This window comes from Cyrtonyx montezumae, unplaced genomic scaffold (assembly GCF_038088225.1).
Source record: "Cyrtonyx montezumae isolate F1298 unplaced genomic scaffold, pur_monq_1.0 scaffold_3, whole genome shotgun sequence".
Lineage (NCBI taxonomy): Eukaryota > Metazoa > Chordata > Aves > Galliformes > Odontophoridae > Cyrtonyx > Cyrtonyx montezumae.
This window is the reverse complement of record NW_027072034.1, coordinates 34,975,076-34,997,426: the sequence shown is the minus strand read 5'-3', so window position 1 is coordinate 34,997,426 and position 22,351 is coordinate 34,975,076. Positions and strand designations below refer to the sequence as shown.

At 40.1% G+C, this 22,351-nt stretch overlaps 1 protein-coding gene across 1 annotated transcript in view; it reads left to right on the top strand.

The window, feature by feature from the left end:
* The window catches only part of ATP10A (ATPase phospholipid transporting 10A (putative)), a 107,044-nt gene that overhangs the window by 34,598 nt on the left and 50,095 nt on the right, over positions 1-22,351 (top strand). Inside the window, exon 2 of the mRNA XM_065741172.1 lies at positions 6,723-6,927. Within this exon, the coding sequence (XP_065597244.1) occupies positions 6,723-6,927 (205 nt within the window). The remainder of the gene's footprint in view (positions 1-6,722; positions 6,928-22,351) is intronic.

Sequence of the window (22,351 nt, the reverse complement as noted above, 5' to 3'; positions counted from 1 at the left end):
TATGAGCATATTAATGCTTTTTTGTGAGTTGGGTCGTGTAGTCCTGAGATCAGGTGTTTGATGAGGGATTTCCTTCATCATCTGCAGAGTCATACTATATTTACCTTTGAAGATATGCTGTTAAAGCAGTACATCAAACTCTCACACCAAATTGCAAACTGATGAAACTGGGAGAATACCAAGGTGAAGGTTTTAGTCCACCAGATTTATGCACCTAGCTTGCTTGCGAATTTTAGGCACTTAGATAGTTTTCCTAAGCATCTCTATCCTAATAACTTTCAGTTAGGAGGTCAGAATTGTAAAATCTCAGCACCTGAGATCTTCTTTGGAAGAGCTTCTGCTTTGTTTAGGAAGCAGATAATTTTTGCATCTTACTTCTTTTGCTGTAGATATCAGTAAGTGATGCTGTCAAGCACAAGAGTTGTGTTTGTTGGCCAGGAAGAAGACGTCCTAAGAAAAAGCAGACAAACGAGGGTTCTGTGTAGGACTGGATACAAACTGGATACGTCCAGGCAGTTCTGCCATTTCTTCCACCTCCTTGTAGGATATCAGTGTAGAAAGCCTCAGTATTAACCATTGCCTACTCATCCTACTAAGTACTGGAAGTTGACAGTCTTCTCTCCCAGTATGTCAGCTAATTGGAAGAATGATAAAAAGATACTAGCATTTTGGCTGGAAACATATGAGTGCTGGAAACCATGCCACTTTGGAAAAAAATGTGTATATATATACTAGGTATTTCTCCTAAAGAGTCCTGAGATTTTTCAGATCAATTTTGGAAGGCAGTTTCTTCTTTCTTCAGTTTGTGTGAAGTTTGATTACATTGCCTGCCTTTATACTTCATGTTGTTATCGCAACAACAAGATTCCTGGCTGAAAAATCATTTTTTCCGGGTAGCAAATGTTTCATTAACAATAGTGGGGTTTCTTTCAGCGTGAGGTATAATGGAGATAACTCTGCCAAGAGTAGTTTAGTGATTACTTCTACTTTATAAACGTGAAACCCTAAGGTTTTCATAATTTGACTTGTAACAGAAAACTTAGCAGTTTTCAGAAAGTGTGAATTTATTTAAAGGCATCTTTATGCCTCATTGTATCGCTATACATACACATTTGTTTCTAGCACATTGATGATGCAAAAAATTGATATTTGAACTCCATGAAAACAAGAAAACTTCATTGCTCTTAAGGTAATGTGAATATTAAAAGATCTGTTTAGAAACATCAGTCATGGAGAGATTTTCTTCTTTTCAACATTTCTGAAGAACGCTCTGTTAATCTGTTTTGTCTGATTAATATCAAATTTGGAGCCTCTTCATGATTTATTTTCAGAGAAACAGATGTTATCATTTGTGGTGGAATGAAGACATATTCTGGGCATTACGTAACCTGCCTTAGCATTAACTTACACTATGTTTTTCCTTCATTCTGCCACAGCATTGTAATTGTTCTTAAATGGTTCACAACATGTTTCTATAGGTATTTAGCATGTTCAGGCCTTGTTTAATATATGCCTTGGTCTCTGGTTATAAGTCTTCTTGAATGTATTTCAGGTTGTCCACCAATTCTGCTTCTGTAGCCTATGCAGAACTATACAAAATCTCAATTTATCGTTGTAGTGTTAATAGAGTACTGTGGGCTCTCCACATTTACAGTAGGATCAGGCAGATAGGTAGAGGGTTGAAAATGAGGACTTCAGAGCAGGCAATTGGGAAAAAATCTGAGTACGTGGAAGAACTGTTTACAATGGGCTGCATCCTAGAGTCTCCCTAAAGATAGTTTTGCCTGCTCTAAAACTCTTGTGCTTGCATTACAGTTTGAGGTTTCCCAGCTTGGTATGTAATATAGGAATTGTTGCTGTGCTTGGGTCCTGCCAGTTATCCTCAAGTTTTTTTATTAGCTTGTTCCTAACCGGAAGTGTTGTCATGCTGTTGTAGCCAACTAACTTGAACATGTTTTATGACACTGGGGTCAGAGATGTACGTGATGCTTTCTTTATAGTCCATCTCCTCTCTCTTTCAGCCTCCAAAGATGGAAGGGGAGGACTTGGCTAACGTCAACAATGACTCTGAAGAATGCCTTGTACACAGCTCTTTGACCTGTCTGTTGTGGAGGGCTCTTCCTCTTATACAGAACAGATTTATTGCTGTGTTTCTTTTAAAGCCTGCTGGTTCAGTGGTCAACCTCAGCAGGCAGGGAAGGCAAAGAAGTCTGATTTCTTTTGAAGTAGGGACAATAGTTACTTCAAAAGCTAATCAGCGGATGGGCTTGGACTGGGAAACATTTCATTTGGGTGCACTGAGAGTCTTAACATCTAGGCTGCAGTCTCACCCTGAGTGGAGAATAGTATGTCGAGTAAGGAAGATGGAGCACAGCACCCCAAGCAAAACAAGATATCCCCTGCCTTTTGCTATGTCTTTGACAAGCCTTGCTGAAATTCATAGAGGAGCCTGTGTTGGGATTAAGGATCAGTTTTACAAGTTCCCTAGTCATTCACTTGGAGCAAATTTACATCAGCAATTCCTACTCCTTAACTGTAAATTTTTGTCATTAGAGAAGTATAGGAAGCAAAAAGAGTTTATTTTGTAGTTCCATCTTGTCTATTTAAGGTATAAAATTTCTAGTATATAGACCTTGCATTAGAGCAATCGATTACAACTGGTCTTCACATTTCATAAGACATGCTTGTGATAACTTCACCAGACTTTTTAAAGAGAGAGCAGGTAAGATTCCTACTGAATTTTGTGCATGTGGACTTTTGTTGCCTCACTTTGTGACTTTGCCACACCAGAACAGTTAAAACCTATTCAAAAAAGGGAAACAGTTATTTTGTAATATTCAGCAAGAGATATTTTACAGTCTTTAGCTCTTTGTAGACATCAACTGATTTTTATATGTCCAGAAGAGTAAAATTATTGGCATGATCTATATCAGCATGTGCTAAAAACCAGAAGAGGGAACAGCATGGTTTACGGGAAAACAAGAAGTATTGTTCAAGTTTTCGGATCTTAAAGTTTAACTTTTTGTCTATAAATTTAAAATTTAAGTAATATTTTCTTGTTGCTTTTTTTGTCTGCTTGTTTTGCTGTTAGCCAAAGCTACTCTCAAATTTGGCCCAAACCTGCAGGGAATTCTGCTTCAAAGCAGAATGTTGGCCACATATATGCAGTAAGTAGACTAACACAAATTTTTAAATAGCAATTAGGATAATTTTCTCTACGTTCTTACAACTGAAGCTGTAAATCTTACCCTGCATGTTTTAAAGTAGATATGCTGAAATATTTTCCCTTTGTTGTTGCAAAAGAGCGTTAACCTCCAGAGAAGTTCGACTACTGCCAGGACTATGTTTGCTGCTGATGAACAGTACTGATGTCCATGCAGCTGAGCCAGATGAGTTGTTAGCCATCCATCTCTAGCTTTCAGTCAATGTCTACCAGTAAAAACGTGCTCAGAAAAGTAGAAGCACTGGCAAGAAAGGAGAAGGAGGGTTCACATGACTAAGGGTTTCCAACCACAGCTGCACAGTTGATCCTACTTTGCATGCAAATGTGTTGCTAAAGATGAGGCTGGGGTCAGGAAGCTAAGACATTTCTAATATGTAAGCCCCATGTAACACCTTACCTACCTGCCTGGAATTGAGCAGAGCTGTCTGAAATTAACTTGTTCATCACAGTGATTTAACTAGAGAGTAAAAGCAATATCTTTTGCAGAATGACTGTAGTTCGTGACAATATATTGTTGTGGAAGAATTTCATTTACCTCTCCTGGCTTGAAAGACAAGAGTTTGTATTTCTGACCTCTTCCCGTCTTTTACTGTGGCTTGTCGCTTTGGTTTCTTGCTGCATCACCCCTGGGTTTATTATAGATACTAAAATATATCTTCTGGCCAGTTATATGTGAGAGCAAGTAGAACTAGAGAAGTTTGCTGCTAGTTTCTGGCCTGCACATCCAGCCTAGAACTGCCCTCCAGTTCCCTGAGCACTTTCACAAAATATTCCTTGAGATTGAGATGACATCCCCTTACACTTGCCAAAAGCTTTTCTCAAAGTGTTCTGTGTTAGCCGCATGGAAGCCCTGCAGTAGAGCTGTGGAGGACTGGTGCTGACCATACAGCAGCCACAAAATCAGGACCAAGCCAGGAGAAGTAGCTGGATCCCAGATTAGTAGATTCAGACATCTGTGTTTGAAACATTGACTTATCAGCTGGGTAGTCATAACAGGAGAGACAGCAAATTTCCAGGTAGGATATTAAAGATCAGAGAGACAGAAACGCCTTTCAGAAGCAACCGATAGGCAGATAGGCAGGACCTTGCCAGGGAAAGCTGTGCTGGCTGCTGGATAAGTAACAGATATCCATATTACTGCATTTTGCTGATGTTCTTCTGTTCTAGAGCACAGAGTACCTGTTCTTGTCTGTCCTCTGGGCTTGGTCACCATTACATGAATGCCTTCAGGTAGAAGGAATGGGTCTTTGTGATATATTCCTTTTCAGCCTTGCATTACAAACTTCTGACTTCTTCCAAGCCTAGATATGAACATGAAAAACTCAGCTGAAGCACCTGCTTAAATGTCATTGGCTCTGAAATTGGAAAGTATAATAAACCACTTGAAGAAAACATCAAAGACATAACAATGCAGGTCTCACATTCACTTGTGCTAGTGGAGCCACACTCCTGCATCCTACCAGAGTGTGGAGTTGTTGCAGTTGCCAAGCATGTGAGAGATGAGGAAATGCTGATATAACAATGCTTCTCAAGCATTGTATATAGCATTGTAGCCAAATCAAATGTCTGTAATATTACTCTCTACATGCATCTGAACATCACCCAGTTCATAAAAATAATCAAGAATCAACAGCCTCATGTGTAGTGTTTTGGAGTTCAGGGTGCACAGCCAACACTTCAGATCTAGTACATGGTGAGTTGAACTGCCTTATGGCACACTGGGTTTCAGAGCAGCTCCTACTCCTTAGCGGGGAAAGTGAAATATTTGTTTCAACCTAAGTGGGGAGAGGGTTGGTAATATCTCTGGGTACACTTAACTTGTCCTACTACTGTCCAGACTTGATCAAAATAGAAAGCACTGCCATCATTTTCGTTCCTCTCTTTGTAAACTGGATTTTAGGAAAGGGCAGTGAGGAAGTTCTGGGAGATAAAAGCTGATCTGACTCATCCTTGTTGCTCTACCTGACATTATCATTCTGGGTAAACAGACAAATTAAAGCAAACGAAGAGAAATTTCTTATTCCAGCAACACCAATGAGGATGAATCAGGCATGACATCACTATCCATAGCTCGTATGTTACAGGTCTGTTCACGTTACTACTGAAAGTAATGTATGTCTAAATAGTGTACTTTAATGAACATACCATAGCAGTCCCACTATCAGAATCCTGTTTTGCCTTTTAAAGTGCTGTCTAAGAAACTTGGCTCCAATGTCAGTGAGAGAGGTCCAGTGCTGACAGTAGTGTCTGTGTGTACACTGTGAGTGTCAGTTGGGGAAAGTGTTGGAGTAATAGCTTCCCATTTTCAGGACCTATTTTATCAAGTTAATGTTATGTCTGTTGTGAACTGATTGCTTTAAAAAAACCCAACAGACAAAAGCAATTTACCCAAATGCTAAGAGAACAGAAGTCTTTTTTGTTAAGAAACTAAACCCCTGAATTTTAACTAGAATTAATTAAGTAATCACCGGTGCCTTTCTTCTTGCTCTCAAGAAATAGCTTAAAAATGAAAATTAGTTAATTAGTATGACCTATAAAACCAGACAGGTTTAATGGGTGTTTGTAAATGAGCAAGATCTGCATCAGTGTTTAAGGTGGGTAAGTGACAAAGAGATTACAATGCAAAATAAAGGTTTCAGGGAATCATAGAATCATAGGGGTTGGAAGGGACCTCAAGAGATCATCGAGTACAACCCCTCTGCCAAAGCAGGTTCCCTACACCAGGAAACTAAACAGAAATGATCTATGTAGCAAACGGTGCTATGGCTATTGCGGAAAAGCTTTACAAATGCTTAAAAAGAAGTGTCCTTTCAAAGGACATGGTCTTTTCCTATACAGCAATTGGGACTGTGTTTTTTGCTTGTTAGATGACCTTGTTTACTGACAAATATTGGAAGTTTCTTTCAGTAACAGATATTTGTTACTTTTGTCTGGGCCATAAAGAACAACTGGTTTTCTTAAAGGAATTAGGAACTCTGACCTGGGACTGAATTGGTGCAGCGTGCATGACATTATCCTAGCATAACAGGAGAGTAGCTGTGGAACTGCCAGAGTCACGTAATCTCTGTTACAGATCAAACTGGGTCATATTGAAGGGGGGTTGTGGTGAGGAGGGGGTAGGCCTCTTCTCCCTGATAAGTAATGACAGGACGAGAGGGAATGGCCACAAGTTGCGCCAGGGAAGATTTAGATTAGACCTCAGGAAGCATTTCTTTTCTGAAAGAGTGGTCAGGCACTGGAATGGCCTGCCTAGGGAGGTGGTTGAGGCACCATCCCTAGCGCTGTTCAAGAAGCGTTTAGATGAGGTGCTAAAGGACTTAATTTAGTAGTTGGGTAGAGATAGTGATAGGAGGATGGTTGGACTAGATGATCTTATAGGTCCTTTCCAACCTTATGAACTTATGAACTTATGAACTTATGAACTTATATCTGAGACCTTCCAGTCTATGTCTGTTTTATCTATGTTCTGTAAATCTCTTTTTTTTATTTTTTTCCCCAGGAATGAGAAGAAATATATAAGCAGATACTGGAAAGAAGTGAAAATTGGAGACTTTGTTCAACTTCGCTGTAATGAAATCATACCTGCTGACATCTTGCTGCTCTCTTCAAGTGATCCTGATGGGCTGTGCCATATAGAAACAGCTAATCTGGATGGTGAAACTAACTTAAAACAAAGACAGGTGGTGAGGAGGTTCTTAGAGCTGGTAAGTCATCCTTCTTAACTCTCATTTAAGATAGCAATTTGCTTCAAATAAGTGAAATGTTCACCAATCCACTACACAAAAGCTAAGTCTGCTTGTTGTAGTAGTGCTAATGAGTTAGTGTTATGTTTGTCATTAAAACACCAGAACATGCCAACAGTTGACTTCATAACAGTATAAAATATTCTACCATAAGTTTTTCCTTGAATTTGAATAGAAATTATTTGGGGCAATTGTGTGTGGTTGGAAAATGTTGAGGGGTTTTGCTGCTTTTATTGTAGCTTGATTTTTGAAAACATAATTTAACTTAAAATACTTAAATATAAACAGCTATTTTTTCCGCCTGCAGTCAGGAATTCAATTAGGAATTTTGCTTAAAACTCTGTGTTGCAGAATATCCCTCCAGCAGTCAAAGCATTAAAGCTTGAGAAATTTAAAGGGGCAGAATGCATGCATTCTAGAGGTTTGTGTGCTGAAAATCTGTTTTACTGCTCTTTCACTGTACTTATCTCTCCCCAGCAGCATTGTTTTAAAGCAAAACAAATTCAGGAGATCAGTTACTATCAGCAGAATGAGAGGAAATTGCCTAAAGTTTTACTTAACAATCTTACTGAAATTGTATTTATTTGTATGCCCTCCTATCCTGACAGCTAACCCCAATTTCCTGTATTCTAAGTGTGGGAAAAAAGCAAACAAACAAAAAAAAAACCCCAACAACCTTATGTTATAGAATTCAGCTACATATTTTTCCTAATAGTTGTTCTCATTTAAAGAATGCAAACTGGCAGCTTCTGTCATTACCAGTCATCAAGGTAACTACAGAAGCATATAGCTGTACTGAGGTATATCAGAGTTAATGAAATACAACCAATAGGATAAACATCAACATGCCTTCCAAATAATTTTTTATGATAGATAGAGCCTTTCTGTGAATAGCTTGTAAAAACGTGAGATAAACATTTGTTTAATATTAAGTGAATTCCATGTAGAACATAGACTTCCCATGTGAGCTACCACCATGACAAGAAACTTAATCAGCTACAGGACAAATGTCTCAAAAACTCTGATTGTTCCAAATAAGCTAATTAAATTGCTTCTCAAAAGTCTTATCCTGTTCCCACTGAGAGGAAATTTCTCCCAGTGAGTAAAGCTCCAGGGAGGAACTTAGATTATATGTCCCAGTTCTCTGCCAATGCAGACATCCTACGTGACCTCAGGCAAATTATGTAGGACAAAAACTGTAGATTGCATATAGGGGATGCTTTCGTATTCTTAGGTACAGTTAGAAGTGAACAACACGTCCTAGCTCTCTTACAAAGGAAGGCCAATGATGGTACCAGCTGCCCCATTCCTCCACAGCAGATGGTTGAATTTTCATGATTTGAGACCTGACAACACAGCAGGAGATGCTGCTAAGCACAATGAAAGGAACTGTTCTATCCAAGTACAGTGAATCACCGGACTGCTGCCCAGAGGGATCTCTTTTACTGCTCTGGAATCTGCAGCTTTTCTGGCAGCAACCATTGTTTGGCACTAGGACTGTGATACCTGAGGGTACTGGTCAACTTTACAAACTTCCCTCCTTCTGGGTGTGGTGACCTCCTAAGTGTTCCTGAGCCTTTGACTATGGAGTCACTCTTCTGTCACTACCAGCAAACGAATACATGCATTAATCCATCTTCATTAATGGTCTGAACAATGGGGTTGAGTGCACTCTCAGTAAATTTACAAATAACACAAAACTGGGGGTGGCTGATTCACCAAAAAGTCGTGCTGCCATCCAGAGGGACCTGGAGAGGCTGGAGGAGTGGGCTGACAGGAACTTCATGAAATGCAACAATGAGAAGGGTGAAGTCTTTAACCTGGGAAGGAACAACCCCATGCACCAGACAGTGCTGGGGGCTTCTCAGCTGGAAAGCAGCTCTGCAAAGAAGGCCCAGGGGGACCCAGTGCTCAATCTAGACATGAGCCAGCAGGACACATTCACAGCAGAGGTGGTCTACAGCTTCCTGGGCTGCATAAGGAAGAGTCAGCACCAGCAGGCTGGGGGAGTGGGAGAGCTCTGGGCTCTGTGCAGCAGGCATGGATGTACTGAACCTAGTCCAAGTGATGAAGGGAATGGAGCATCTTTCATACAAAGGGAGGCTTAGAGTGCTGGGACTATTCATCTCAGAGAAGAGAATGCTCAGTCGGCATCTCATCAGCGTCCACATACCTGGAGGGAGGGTGCATAGAACACAGAGACAGGCTGTTTTCAGTGGTGACCAGTGAGGACAGGAGGCAGTGGGCAAAAACTGGCACACAGGAGGTTCCCTCTGAACACCAGGCAGCACTTCTGTGCTGTGTGGATGATGGATCCTTCACACAGGCTGCCCAGAGGTTGTGGGGTCACCTCCTTTGTGATCTTCATAAGCCACCTGGACATGAGCCTGGGCACTCTGCTCTGGATGGCCCTGTTTTAGCAGGGATTGAACTACATGGCCACCAGAAGTCTCCTTCCACTTCAGCCATCATATGATTTGGTGATTCTGTAATACATCTTTAGCATGAAAACTGGGAGGGACTATCCCAGCAATCTCATGTTTTTCACACTCACTAAGGTTTAAGTTACTCATCTCCAGACTAGGCAGTTGAAGACTTAATCTGGATTCTGTTTAGTTCTGAAAGACCTATAGCCTTTAGACTCTGTTTATTAGTGAATGGCCATGTCATTTTCTCCACCGTTTAAAATTCATCGACTGAATTGGGACCCACTAGGGAAGAAGGCTAAGGAAAGAATGCCCACCACTCACAGCTAGTTTTAATTGCCAAGCAGCTCAGTGACAGTATTCAGCTTAACCTGCTTTACTGAATAACATCTAAGCAGGTATTTTGAAGAAATCAGTTACTGTGTAGATAGTTGTAGTCAACTTTGTGAACATTATCATATTTCCCTGAATGAGGTGATTAAGGAACTTTTCCATCCCAGAATTGTGTTATCAGATGTGTGGATAAATAATTTCTTGAAATAATTTTTATATCATTAGATGTCTAGCTGTAGTAGCAGTAGGATCCATAATAATTTGTGAGGGGTTAAACTGGCATGACAGAAAGCTCATTCATTTCAATGAAAGCAGTCCTGGGCCCCAAGAAGTCAAGTACTGAAAGAGAGCTTGTGAGAAAACCACACGTGACTAACACCCCTCTCCTAAAATAGCTGAGAAAGCAGGAAATATCCAAGCCCTGGTTCGTGTGTCAACTAAGTTTTAGGCAAAGTGCACACCTGCAAGTTCCAAATCCTCAGTGGCTGCAGCATCACAGAGCTTCTCTGTAACAGTGTCACGTGAATCATCTAGCAGAATGCTTGCCATCCTCATTAAAGTCACTGCTAAATCCATCTGAACACACTGTTAACTCATGCAGCAGCATTACCTTCCTCCCCTCATACTAGTAGAGTTAGGCTCATACTGGTGCTGTCCTTCTGAGAGACACTCAGTAGGATGGAGGGAGGGAGCTCCTTGGGAAATGTTCACTGAACAGGAGGTAAACGGCCATGTAGCATGGAATACCAAGGTGACACTTCTGTTTTGGAGTGAAATTCATTTCCTGTATGGATATATCCAAGTCACCACAACTGGAGAGAGCTTATTGTTACATCTCATAAAATACTTTGGAAGATCAACGTTCTCTTGGAACAAATGCTGTGACCATCTTTTTATCAAACCTTAGCAATGTTTGTTCCCAAATCTTTTATAGAACCTACATCCCAAGCTACTCATGTGTTAGACAGGAGTGTTTCTGTATTTTTATACTACTGTTTTACTCAGTGGAATGACTTTCAGCTATGTTCATAGATGTTTGGTTCCATCTTATTTTACAGCCTTGTTGTTCAAGCAAGAAAACAAACAAACAGATTATGTAGACCTGACCCTCTCTTTCCCACACTGCTAAACTCATCCCCCATTCTTCTTACAGAATGATTGTGCCTAGTCATGTGGTTTCTCATGGGACAAGAAACAAAGATTTTCTGGAAGCTTCTTAAAATATCAGCTGCCCATAGAAGTCTTTGAATAATGTCTCTGTAGCAGTATCTCAACCATTTAAAAGAAGTTGTGTTACAAAGATTGGCATTTCTGTTTTTCATATATGAACTATTTCTGAGAATATGCCAGGGAAGTAGGTCAATAAAGGATAGCTATTTCTATACCCACTTCCCTAGTGAGCATGGGAAAGGAGCAGGGGCAGAGGTAGGACAGTTGTTTTAAGCCTCTTATGCTTTATTACTTCTGTCCTTGCCCTGTGCCCACTCATGCAATTTACAGTTAAGATCTTTGCTATGAATTTGGAATTGCTAAGTGCAGCATGCTCTGGGCACTGCTCCTGCAACTACAGTGCTCTTCAAAGCCCTTTTGAGAGGATAGCATGCCCCGAGCTGTTATGTTGGGCAGTGCTGTCCCTTTGCACACTCGCTGTTCTGCCAGCATGGTCTGAAGTCTTATTTTGTGTCTCATTTCAGGATTAGCAGCACAGTTGCAGAGGATATAACAGGTCTTAGAGTTTCCCGCTTCCAGACCTTTGTTTGGAAGAAAAGTACCCTTTTTGGCCTGACTCTAGAAGCAGCAATAAGCAGTTATAGAAGCAGTTCTCATCCTTGACTCCAGCGTTACGCAGACATTCTTATGCTATAAACACATGCTCAGAAGATCCAAGATCAGCATTTGTGGGCTGGAATTGGACCTCTCCACTTCTGAATTCCAAGAAACCATTTTCCTTTACAGTGCAAATGACCAGAAATGTTGCTTATTTTAGTGCTCCGTTGATTCATCTGAATAATTTTTAGTTCAGCAAGAACCTACTGTTTGCTAGCTTTGTGTGTTTGTTAATGAATTGGATCTGTCTTAACATGAGACTGCTTTCTGTACACAATTCTACGATATATTGGTAGGCAAGCTGTGAAAAGTCATCAGTGTGTTCCTCCTTGGTAGCTTGTGTGTGTGATGATTCTAGTTAGAATATGTACCTTGTTCTTGGACACTCAAGACAGTCTTGCAAATAAAGAAATTGCACAGTAAGCAAGTTGAAAAAGAATAAAGAGATTTTTTTTTTTCAGAGGCCTTGACAGTTTCTCCTCCAAGACTTTGAACACTGTGGTCTTGTTATCCTGTAACTGCAGTAGCAGAGTGTGTTAGAAATGTTTTAGTCAGCACTGTATTTCTGCATTCTCACCTCTGCAAGTTGGAAGGATGCTGGATTGTCCACACTGAAACACAGATCAGAGCTGTGTGTGCAGTATGACAGCAGCTAGGAGGGAAAGTGCTTCACTAAATCCCCCTGTGGCTCATCTAATGGTGTTACTAGTAAGCATCTCCTGAATAAAAAATTGTGTTTCTTGGTATTACTCAGTTTCCTTCTAGTTTTCATCCACCTCTTGCTGCTGTTTAGTCACAGCAACAATTTCTGCTGTGCTGGATCTAATAGGAGACACATTATAAGAGAAAAATCAGTGTTTTCTGTATGACTCTCTGGGTTGCTTTGCCACCACACCCTGCCTAGTTTCGTGTGGAATGTTTTACGTGCATGTGAAACATTTTGTCAGCCGCACTTCACAGAGTGGATAAGCAGATACAGCTTTGACTGCAAAAGCTCAAAACTCCCTTTCAGGTCTCATAAACTTGATTTAGGATATTTTGATAGTATGAATCTATACTCATGAAAAACATTTACATTTTCTTGCTGCCTTGCAGTATGAAACAAACAAAATACTCCACTGTTTTCACTCAGTATGCCTTTCAACAAAGTCCACAAAGACTCACTGTAGATTGTGGAGCAGCTTATGGTTTATTAACCACTGGCCATGTCCTTGACGTTTCTGTGGAAGGCTTCAGTTCAACTGAAAGCTCTTAAGTCTAGCAGCTGCTATCCCTTTGAGAAGGTCCATGTATGCCCCTGAGAGCTGGTGGGGGGAGGTGATGAATTAATTTTCTCTCTTTTACTCATAAGAGTAGACCTTCGTTCAAAACAAACTTGTACTAGCATGTTTTAACAGATTTAGATAAGCTTTGCAAATGACTTTATGGCTGCTTATTTATTTTGTCTAAAAAGCAGACATGAATATGGTCTGCCTGTTTGGAGGATTCATTTGCATGCAGACTAGCACCAAAATAACTCATCAGACTGATTTCCTTACAAGACAGTACGTGAACCCTTCTGAAATATGTATAAACTCAAAGCCCATGCTTGGTGCAAGCACATTTGCTCTTTTATCCCAGCTTGGAACTTAGGCCAAACTGACAGCTCTAACTTTCATCCAGCCCTATATGTTGTTTCATAATGTTGGAAGCATCTTGGATACAGTCAAATCTCCCTTTTCCAAGCATTAGGGCATTTATAGAACTTTCCTCCCCTCTTAGCCCTGAACAGAAACTGGTTCAGAAGAAAAGGTAAGACTGCTTTTTAGAAGGGCTACGCTATAAGCCTGGCTGTGTTGATAGCTGTAGGCTCCACTATTGAAGTACTTGAAGAAGGGCAGTTCATGTTTCTTGCATGAAAACAGCTCCCATGGCATCTCAGTGTCTCAGTGTGGATGCTTCTTTAGCATTCAAGTTCTCTTTCTTTCAGTTTTTTTTTTTCAAGAAAGAAAGAGAGAAAGAGAGAGAGAAAGCAAGAGAAAGAAAGAAAGAGAGAGAGAGAGAGAGAGAGAGAGAAAGAGAGAAAGAAAGATGAGAAAGAAAGAGAGAAAGAAAGAAGGAAAGAGAAAGAAAGAAAGAAAGAAAGAAAGAAAGAAAGAAAGAAAGAAAGAAAGAAAGAAAGAAAGAAAGAAAGAAAGAAAGAAAGAAAGAAAGAAAGAAAGAAAGAAAGAAAGAAAGAAAGAAAGAAAGAAAGAACAAGGGAGGAGAGAGGAATAAAAAAGAGAAAAAAAAGAAAGGGAAGGGAAGGGAAGGGAAGGGAAGGGAAGGGAAGGGAAGGGAAGGGAAGGGAAGGGAAGGGAAGGGAAGGGAAGGGAAGGGAAGGGAAGGGAAGGGAAGGGAAGGGAAGGGAAGGAAGGGGAGAAGGGGAAGGGGAAGGGGAAGGGGAAGGGGAAGGGGAAAGGGAAAGGGAAAGGAGGAAGGGAAAAGAAGAAAAAAATAGAAGAAAAAATTTTTTCAAGTTTTAATTTAGCCTAAATGGTTTCTCATGTAGCCATCTGTGTTGGTTAAGCTGGCCCAGTTTGCAAGAGCAGCTAAAGTAAAATCAACACAATTCCCAGACTGAAATCACTGGGATGAGCTCCTTATCTCAGAAAGTTCCCTTGTCACTGCTTGGTCCACTAATAAGCTCACACTGTTATCATGGAATGATGGTGGGATGGTTTGGGTTGGAAGGGGCCTTAAAGACCATTCAGTTCCAACCCCCGTGCCATGGCCAGGGACACCTTACACTAAACCACGTTGTGCAGTGTCCTTTCCAACCTGGCCTTGTACATTTCCAGGCATGGAGCATCCACAGCTTCTCTGGTCAACCTGTTCCAGTGCCTCACCACACTCATAGTGAAGAATTTATTCTTATGCCTAATCTAAAACTACCCTCTTTTAGTTTAAAACCTTGTCCTATCACTACGCTCCCTGTTAAGAGTCCCTTCCATCTTACTTTTGTAGGTGCCATTTAAGTACTGACAGGACACAGTGAGGTCTCCCGAGAGCCTTCTCTTCTCCAGACTGAACAAGTTCCTCAGCCTTCACAGGAGAGGTGCTCCAACCCTCTGATCATTTTTGTGGCTTCCTCTGGACCCACTGCAACAACTCCCTGTCATTCTTGTGCTTAGGGCCCCAGAGATGTACATAGTATTGCAGGTGAGGTCTCATGAGAGCAGATTAGAGGGTAGACTCTCTCAGCTTAGAACAATCCCTTAGCCTGCTCATTGCACTTCTTTTGACACAGCCCAGGGTATAAATGGCTTTCTGGGTATAGGCAGATACTGCGAGCTCATGTCAAGTTTCTCATCAACAGCCCAAATCCTTCTCCTCAGGACTCCTATCAATCCATTCCCCGCTCAGCCTCTATTTGTACTTGGGATCATCCTGGCCCAGGTGCAGGATCTTGCACTTGACCTTGTTGAACTTCAAGAATTTTGCACTTGCCCATCTCCAGGCTGTCTGAGTCATGTTTGATGATATTCCTTCTCTCCAATGTGTTGAGAGTACCACACAGCTTAGTGTCATCTATGTACTTGCTCAGGGTGTGTTCATTTCCAATGCATGTCATTAACAAAGATATTAAATAATATCAGTACCAGTACAGACCCATGAGGGACACCACAGTGTTCACTCGCACATGGAGCCATTGACCACAGCTCTTTGAATACAACCATCCAGCCAATTTCTTATTCACTGAGTAATGCCACTTAAATAAGTGGAATATTCTTATTAGTTTATATAGCTTATTAGTTGGCAGCTGTTATAATCAAACAGCTGCCAACTAATCAGCATACTTTGTCTTATTGAGACTGTAAGTACTTTTACAGGATAGAATCAGACCACAAGAATAGTGAATGTATTTCTAGCATCTTTAGGGGATTATGCTGTGTGCCTTCTTTTTTTATGTTTTGCATTATTTTGAAAAGGTTTTCAGGGCTAGGAAAAAAGACTTGAAAATTCTTGATATGCACATGTTAGAACAACAGATTAGTGCTCCATCCCACACACACTGACAAAATTAGATCTCCTGAGGGAAAAAAGAGGTTAAAAAAACAAAACAAACAAAAGAAAATTTTCCCTATGCACTATGAGTATATTAAATTAAAAGATATTTTTTACGTTTTAGCTGAAGATTTTAGTGAGTTTTCTATGTATTGCAAAACACTTAGATGTCAAAACCCTTGAAGATACTTGTTACAGGTTACACCTGGAATGTTCAGTAAATTACTTTAATGAAGGTTGAATTCCTATGAAAAGCTCTACGTCTATACTGTTCTATCTTTTTTGAATAGCACTGTGCTCAGAGATGACTTTTGTGGTAACTGGTTGTATCTCTATTTAAAGATGGAGCAACTGACTTCTCTCTAAGAAAGAAAACACATGGAGAGCAGCTTTATGCAGAATGTCATATTGCTGGTCAAGATCTGAGTCAGTTCTTTGACAAACCTTTAGGCTCACTGAGATTCTTAGAGGATTTACGAGTACCAGTTTTCACTTGGCTATCTGACCATGGCATGCAGTCTTATGCTGAGAGGTGAGGGGTAAGGATGCAAATAAAAAAATATAAAGAGTGATGGCTCACTTCCTGCTCAGCCAGTTTCAAGACCACCGTCTTCTTTCTGGTTTCCATGTGCAGGTGTGTAGGCCACAGGTTTGATTGTCAAGAGAGATTAATTAGAGGGACAAAGAATTTGAATAAGACCAAATTTTCGATATCTTAATCTTATCACTGGGGGCTGGGTTGAGTGAAGAGTTCTCAGTGGTGCTGGGTACTTGACTTCTACCACTGATGTTGACTGGTTATGTTTTTGCATTTAAATATGAGTGAAAGGGGCTGAAGTGATGGATATAAGTTTGAATGGCTGCAAGGGATCTCTCATTCCTTGGGCAATCAATCCAGCACTGGTAGAACAATGGTAAAGTTATCTAAGGAAACGTACAGTGCTTGTGCTGCAGCTGACTTCTAAAAGAGGTGGAAGATTTCATTCTTTGTATGGCTTTTCCAGCATCTCCTCAGTGTCCTGTTTCTCTGAAAAAAGTATTAGAAAACAAGAGAGTATTTCAGGTATATAGAGAAAATGAGATGCTGTACTGCTTTCCTATTGGAGAGAAGTAAACATTTGCACTTAAAGCAATTTAAGAAGAGGTTTTCCCATTAAACTCTTTATTTTATTTTGTTTTATTGCTTTCTTGTGACTTTTCTGATCTCCTAGCCTAATTCAGTTTTACTAAACAAGTTTATTTTTGGAACTGTTCATTCCTTTGCCATACGTTGGCATCTCAGCAGAGCATGGGAAATATCTGGAATACCTGTTCCCAGAAATTAGATTTTATAATGTAATGCTGAGAACTCTTGGTTTTAGGGTCAGGAGGTGTAAACTGGAAACACGTCATACCACATTTGTCTCTGAAATCACAATCCCAATTATCAGTATCAGTGATTAGGAAAAGACACAAGGGCTTTATTTTACAGAACAGGAGAGTTCACAGTATTGAGGTATGTGTAACTGTAGGAGTGATCATATGGTCTCATTTCTTGTTAGCACTGAAGTGGGGAAAGGGTTTTCTTTTCTACCAGAAAAGACAGAGGAAAGTAATGAGGAACTCCTGAATTTATCTTAGCGTCTAGGTTGTGAACCTCGATTCCACTTCTCTTTTCTCCATCTGCTGCCCTCCAAGTCTTATACACATTTTGGTACTGATAAGGCCACAGAAAGCTGTAGACATTTGCATAAAGTGTTATTTACATGATAAGTGGTTGGACATGTGTCTCTGAGTTGATATTTCAAGAAATTCACAAGCATTTCCATTAATTCATTATACTCGGGTTCATAATTTCAAGCTCTGTTTTGACTCTGTGATGGTCAGGTTGTGCCTATGAGAAAGCTATGATTGTTTTTTAGGTATGTTACTTGAGTTGATACTGTTCTCCACACAGAGTTATAGTGTTTGCACTTCCGTTTGTATTTGACTTTAAAGCATCAGTGGTACATGGAGTAGTACTAATGTGTTAATTCAGCTTTCTTAACGGCATGGTAACGGACTAGTTTATATCAAAGAAGAGAACACTTATCTTTTGCCTTCTAAAAGGAAGAGACTTTTGTGTTTCACATACAGTGTGGTTAGAAAGCTCATATAAGTTGTCATGAATATTTAGCAGCCCCTAGTTAACTTTTCCAAGTTTCTTTCCTTCTTATTTTTGGCCCAATTTGATTAAGTAGCAGATTCAAAACTATGTCTCAGATGTCTAAGTATGCTTGTACACCTGTATAGCAGCATGGCCTGTATGGCCACATCACAGGGATCCAACTTACAGGCTGCTGCAGTGCAGCAGGAAGGGATAAAAATGGCTTTGTTCTGCTGTTAAAAATGTGGAGGTGGGTCATGTCAGCTCTGAAGTGACAGAAACCAAATGGTATTATGTCCTGCTGCTCCACAAGGAACTGGTTCAGAAATCTTTGGTTAAGATTTTGAAGGAGGTGCCTTATAATAGGACAAGTGAAAATAGTTTCAAATTGAAAGAGAAGACATTCAGATTGGATGTAATATAGAAGTTTTTTATGATAAAAGTGGTAAGGCACTGGCACAGGTTGCCCAGAGAGGTGGTGGATGTCTCGTCCCTGGAGACATTCAAGATCAGGCTGGATGGGGCTCTGAGCAACCTGATGTAGCTGTAGGTGTCCCTGTTCATTGTAGGGAGTTTGGACTAGTTGACCTTTAAGAGTCACTTCAAACTTGAGCAAGTCTATGATTCCATAATGTCATGGAAGAAGAATTACACAAAGAAACCTACCTGTTCATTGATGTTCTTTCTTCCTGTTGGTCTTACTCCTGACATTTTTTCTCATTGGTTGCACTTCCACATCTTTATTAAATGTTTATAATCATGAGTATTTCCATAAGGAATCAAGGAAGACAGCCAGTGTAGTATGAGAGCGAGGGGCAGTTTATATTCATGTAGGCTTTAACTCCATGCTTACTTAAATAAGGCACATGGAGTCAGTGAAGGCAAGACCAAACAGAAACTTCCTAAACACTATGTGTGCTAAAGCATGAGGCTGGCTAGAGCCCTGAACAGGGAAATGAACCTTAATCCCTACCCATGTGGTTCATGTTCATCCCACTCAGACTATTTCCCAGCTCTACTGTCCTGTTTTGCAGCTGACAAGGCCATCATGAATTTCTTTTTATAAAAACTGTACAATCATTTGGCATCTAAATAAATCACCCATTGAATTCCTAGAGTTTATGAAGAGGTGCACTTGTGCATTTCCCTTTGGTTCTGCAGTTTTGAATGTGTTGATAGAATAGGAATTTGGTCAGTAGAACGGATAGTAGATAAGCACAGAGAAGAAAGCAAAGCCCTTGCCTGAAGTGCTGTGCAGTTTCCACCATGCATATGCGTGCCAACCACAGCCTTGCTGCTCCTGGAGAGGCTGTTAATACTCCCATTTTCCCACTCATCCCCTCAGCAGGGCCATGGGGGACATAACGAAACAGCCAGGGTGAAGTGGAGAAGGTGCATTCTCAGTGCTGCAGGAGAGGATGAAGGCGAGGGATGAAAGATGTTTCTGTAAGATTAAATTCTAAACACAAGACAGCATACCAGCAACCAGCCTGGAGATGTGTTTCTTGGGTATATATAACTGCACTCCAGAGACACTGGTGGAAAGGCTGACAAAACTGTGACAGTGCTGATATGAATGCTGCCCTGTAATATTCAAAATGAAAGGTCTATTTTCATTAGGGCTGCTTTTTTCCCTGGTTTCAAATGCCCCCAGGGGTGGGTCATCCACAGCTTCTCTGAGTAACCTGTTCCAGTGCCTCACCACCATCTGAGTGAATAATTTCTTCCTAACACCTAATCTAAATCTCCCCTATTTTACTTTAAAACCATTTCCCCTTGTCCTGTCACTGTCTACTGTAAAAAGTATATTTCCTTCCTCCTTATAAACTCAATTCAAGTACTGGAAGGCCATAATGAGGTCTCCCAAGAGCCTTCTTTTCTCCAGGCTAAAAGTACAACTCCCTCAGTCTGTCTCAGTAGGAGAGGTGCTTCAGCCCTTTGGTCATCTTCACAGTCCTCTTCTGGAGCCAGTCCATATCCAACCATTCCATATCCAACAGTTCCATATCCTTCTTGTCCTCAGGGCCCCAGAACTGAATGCAGTACTCCAGATGGGGCCTAGTGAGGGCAGAGACAATCACCTGTATACAAGTGGTTTCCTTACCAGTCCCCAGCACTGCTTTGTTCAGTGAACTGATTCCTTCACATTATTGTAATTTTCAGTAAGGCTTGCCATCACCCTGAAGGACGTTAGGACTTGCACATCTTTATTTTCAGCATTGTTGCTATTTTTTAATGCTGTTGTCCTGTGACTATCTAAAAGCAGTTTCTTCTGCAGTCTGTCATAGGCAGACGTAGGGTATTAACAACACATTTCTTTCACTGCAGACTGACTATTGTGCTGTTCCCCCATGCTATTTTCTATAAAGGAGAAAACTATTAATTAAGTCAGCAAGAGAAAGATCTGCCCCCTAACATATATTCACCGTGCATAGTTGTTCTGCTGTTTCTAAATAGTCTTGGAACATCTTTTTGCCATTTAAATAAATAGTACCGAAAAATACAGATATAGTAGTAGTTGTCAGTGTGGAAAACTGTGGAAAACTATTAAATTCTGATGTACAGCTGGATCTGTTTAGTTCCTAAATACCAAAGATTGAACTGTTTCTTCCTTTTCTTGTGAATTAGTGGCACAGATAAATTCTGCTAGTGACTAATGCAGTTTAGACATTAAAACATTTCAGTGTTCTAGTATATATGCATGGTTTGGATATGTAAAATCAATATGTAATTCTAATTGCATGTTAATAAAAGGTCAGATTAGTTTTATGTTGTAAATGCAGAGTACTGCTAAAGCAGTAATAAGATGGACTGATGCATTAGGGAGATGCACTTTTACTACAGTTAAAAGCTTTTAAACTGGTAACCTGTTTTCTTTAGACTGAGGTAGATCATTGTATGTTAAGTATTTCCTTTGAGTTGTCCCCATCACTCCATTTCTTCCTCTTTGTTTACTCCAGTCGTATTCCCCAGAGACCTTATCCAGCAGTTGTACTGCAGGGGAAAGTCAGGATAAGTTCCATGCCATAGCAAATAAACAGACTATGATAAAAGAAGTAGCTGTCACTGTTATCCAAGGGCATCCTGGTGTGCTCATGCTGTCCTGGAAGGAAGGTCTGAACATCAAACTCTGGTTTCTGCAGCAGTAAAGTAGGGCAGATGACTAAAGAAAAACATTTTAATAACTGTGCATTATTACTACCACTAACAGGCCATTAAATCTCCTGTACAGCACACATTTAACGAAGGGGAATATGTTGTTTCAACACCATAATTGTCGAACTAACTCATTTGGCAGAGCAGCATGTTTTGCTTCTTGAGCTCTGACAGTTTTGCAAGGTTGCCAGCAGTGCTGGGAAGGCTGGTATTTCAGTGTAAAGATTAAGCATGATCTCACAGCTCCAAAGTCATGATGGAGAGAGCTAGATTCCATTGCCTTTTTCTGAGACAGATGCCTGTAATTAGTGGATCTGTCTACCTTTTGGTTTCTTCCTCTGTACAAGAGGCATTGTAACATTTTCTTCCCCTCAGCACTTTGCCTTTTTAGGATATAAACTTTTCATGGTGTGGTATATCAACAGTCACCAGAGAGATAAGGGACAGTGGTTTGTTTTAAGGAAAATGTTTAAAACACCACCTTTCCTTCAGCTTTCACATATGTTTTCTTCTCCTTTGTACCTTTGTGCTTCCCCTAGAGACACATCCCAATTATTGTAGACCTACATCATTGTTTTAAATGGAACTCCTTATCAGGCTTAATAGGTTTCACTAGAGCATTGTTAAAGCCCAGTCACAAAACTCTTTACATCTGCAGTTTAAATGAACTTTAATTTGAAATTCAGCTTTGAAGGAATCAGTGTTTAACAGATTTGTGCAATCTGACTAAGTATACTTACATAAGGAAAACATGCTTTTCCTTTACTGAATTTAGAGTAGGAATGAATTTCCCTAAGTTTTAAGGAATTTGAGTGAGTAAGATTTATGGGCAGGGTACTAAGTGTTTTCCTAGCAAGAAGACTCCTGAAGAAATTAAATACATTATGTGTAATCCCTGAGTACATAAATATATCCCTAAGTACGTAACATAAGTCTCATTTTGTGTCCTTTTGACAAGTTTCAACCTTTCAGAAATACTTACAAGTTACTAAAATGTCAGCACTTTTTCAAAGAAAGTCAGTGAACTAAGGCTACTTGGGCAAAGTCAAAATGCGAAGTCAAGCACTGGATGAAAATCAGTTTCTTAATTGAGTTAAGTGTCTCCTTTTTTTTTTCAATTTTTTTTCATTTTGGTATGTCATGATATGTCAGAAGAACTAAGCAAGAGGTGATCTTTGTTCTTCTGAAGAATCTTCTCTGTCACTTTATTCTCCTGTTTTCACAGTGAAATAGCTAAAAAAGAATTCTTGTTGGTTGGTTGAAGTGGATAATGTATAGTCACTGAATGCTTTGGAATACAGTATGTAAACAACCATGATGTAGGGATATGTGTGAATGTTCTATACATTTGTGACTGACTAAATAGTGTATTTCTTTATTTCTGTATTTCTGGAACTCTCAAATCATATGGGAAGAAATGATTGAAAACCTCTGTTTCACATCTTTCAAGACCTAATTATGATTTATTTGTATAGAAAGAATTGCGTTGCAC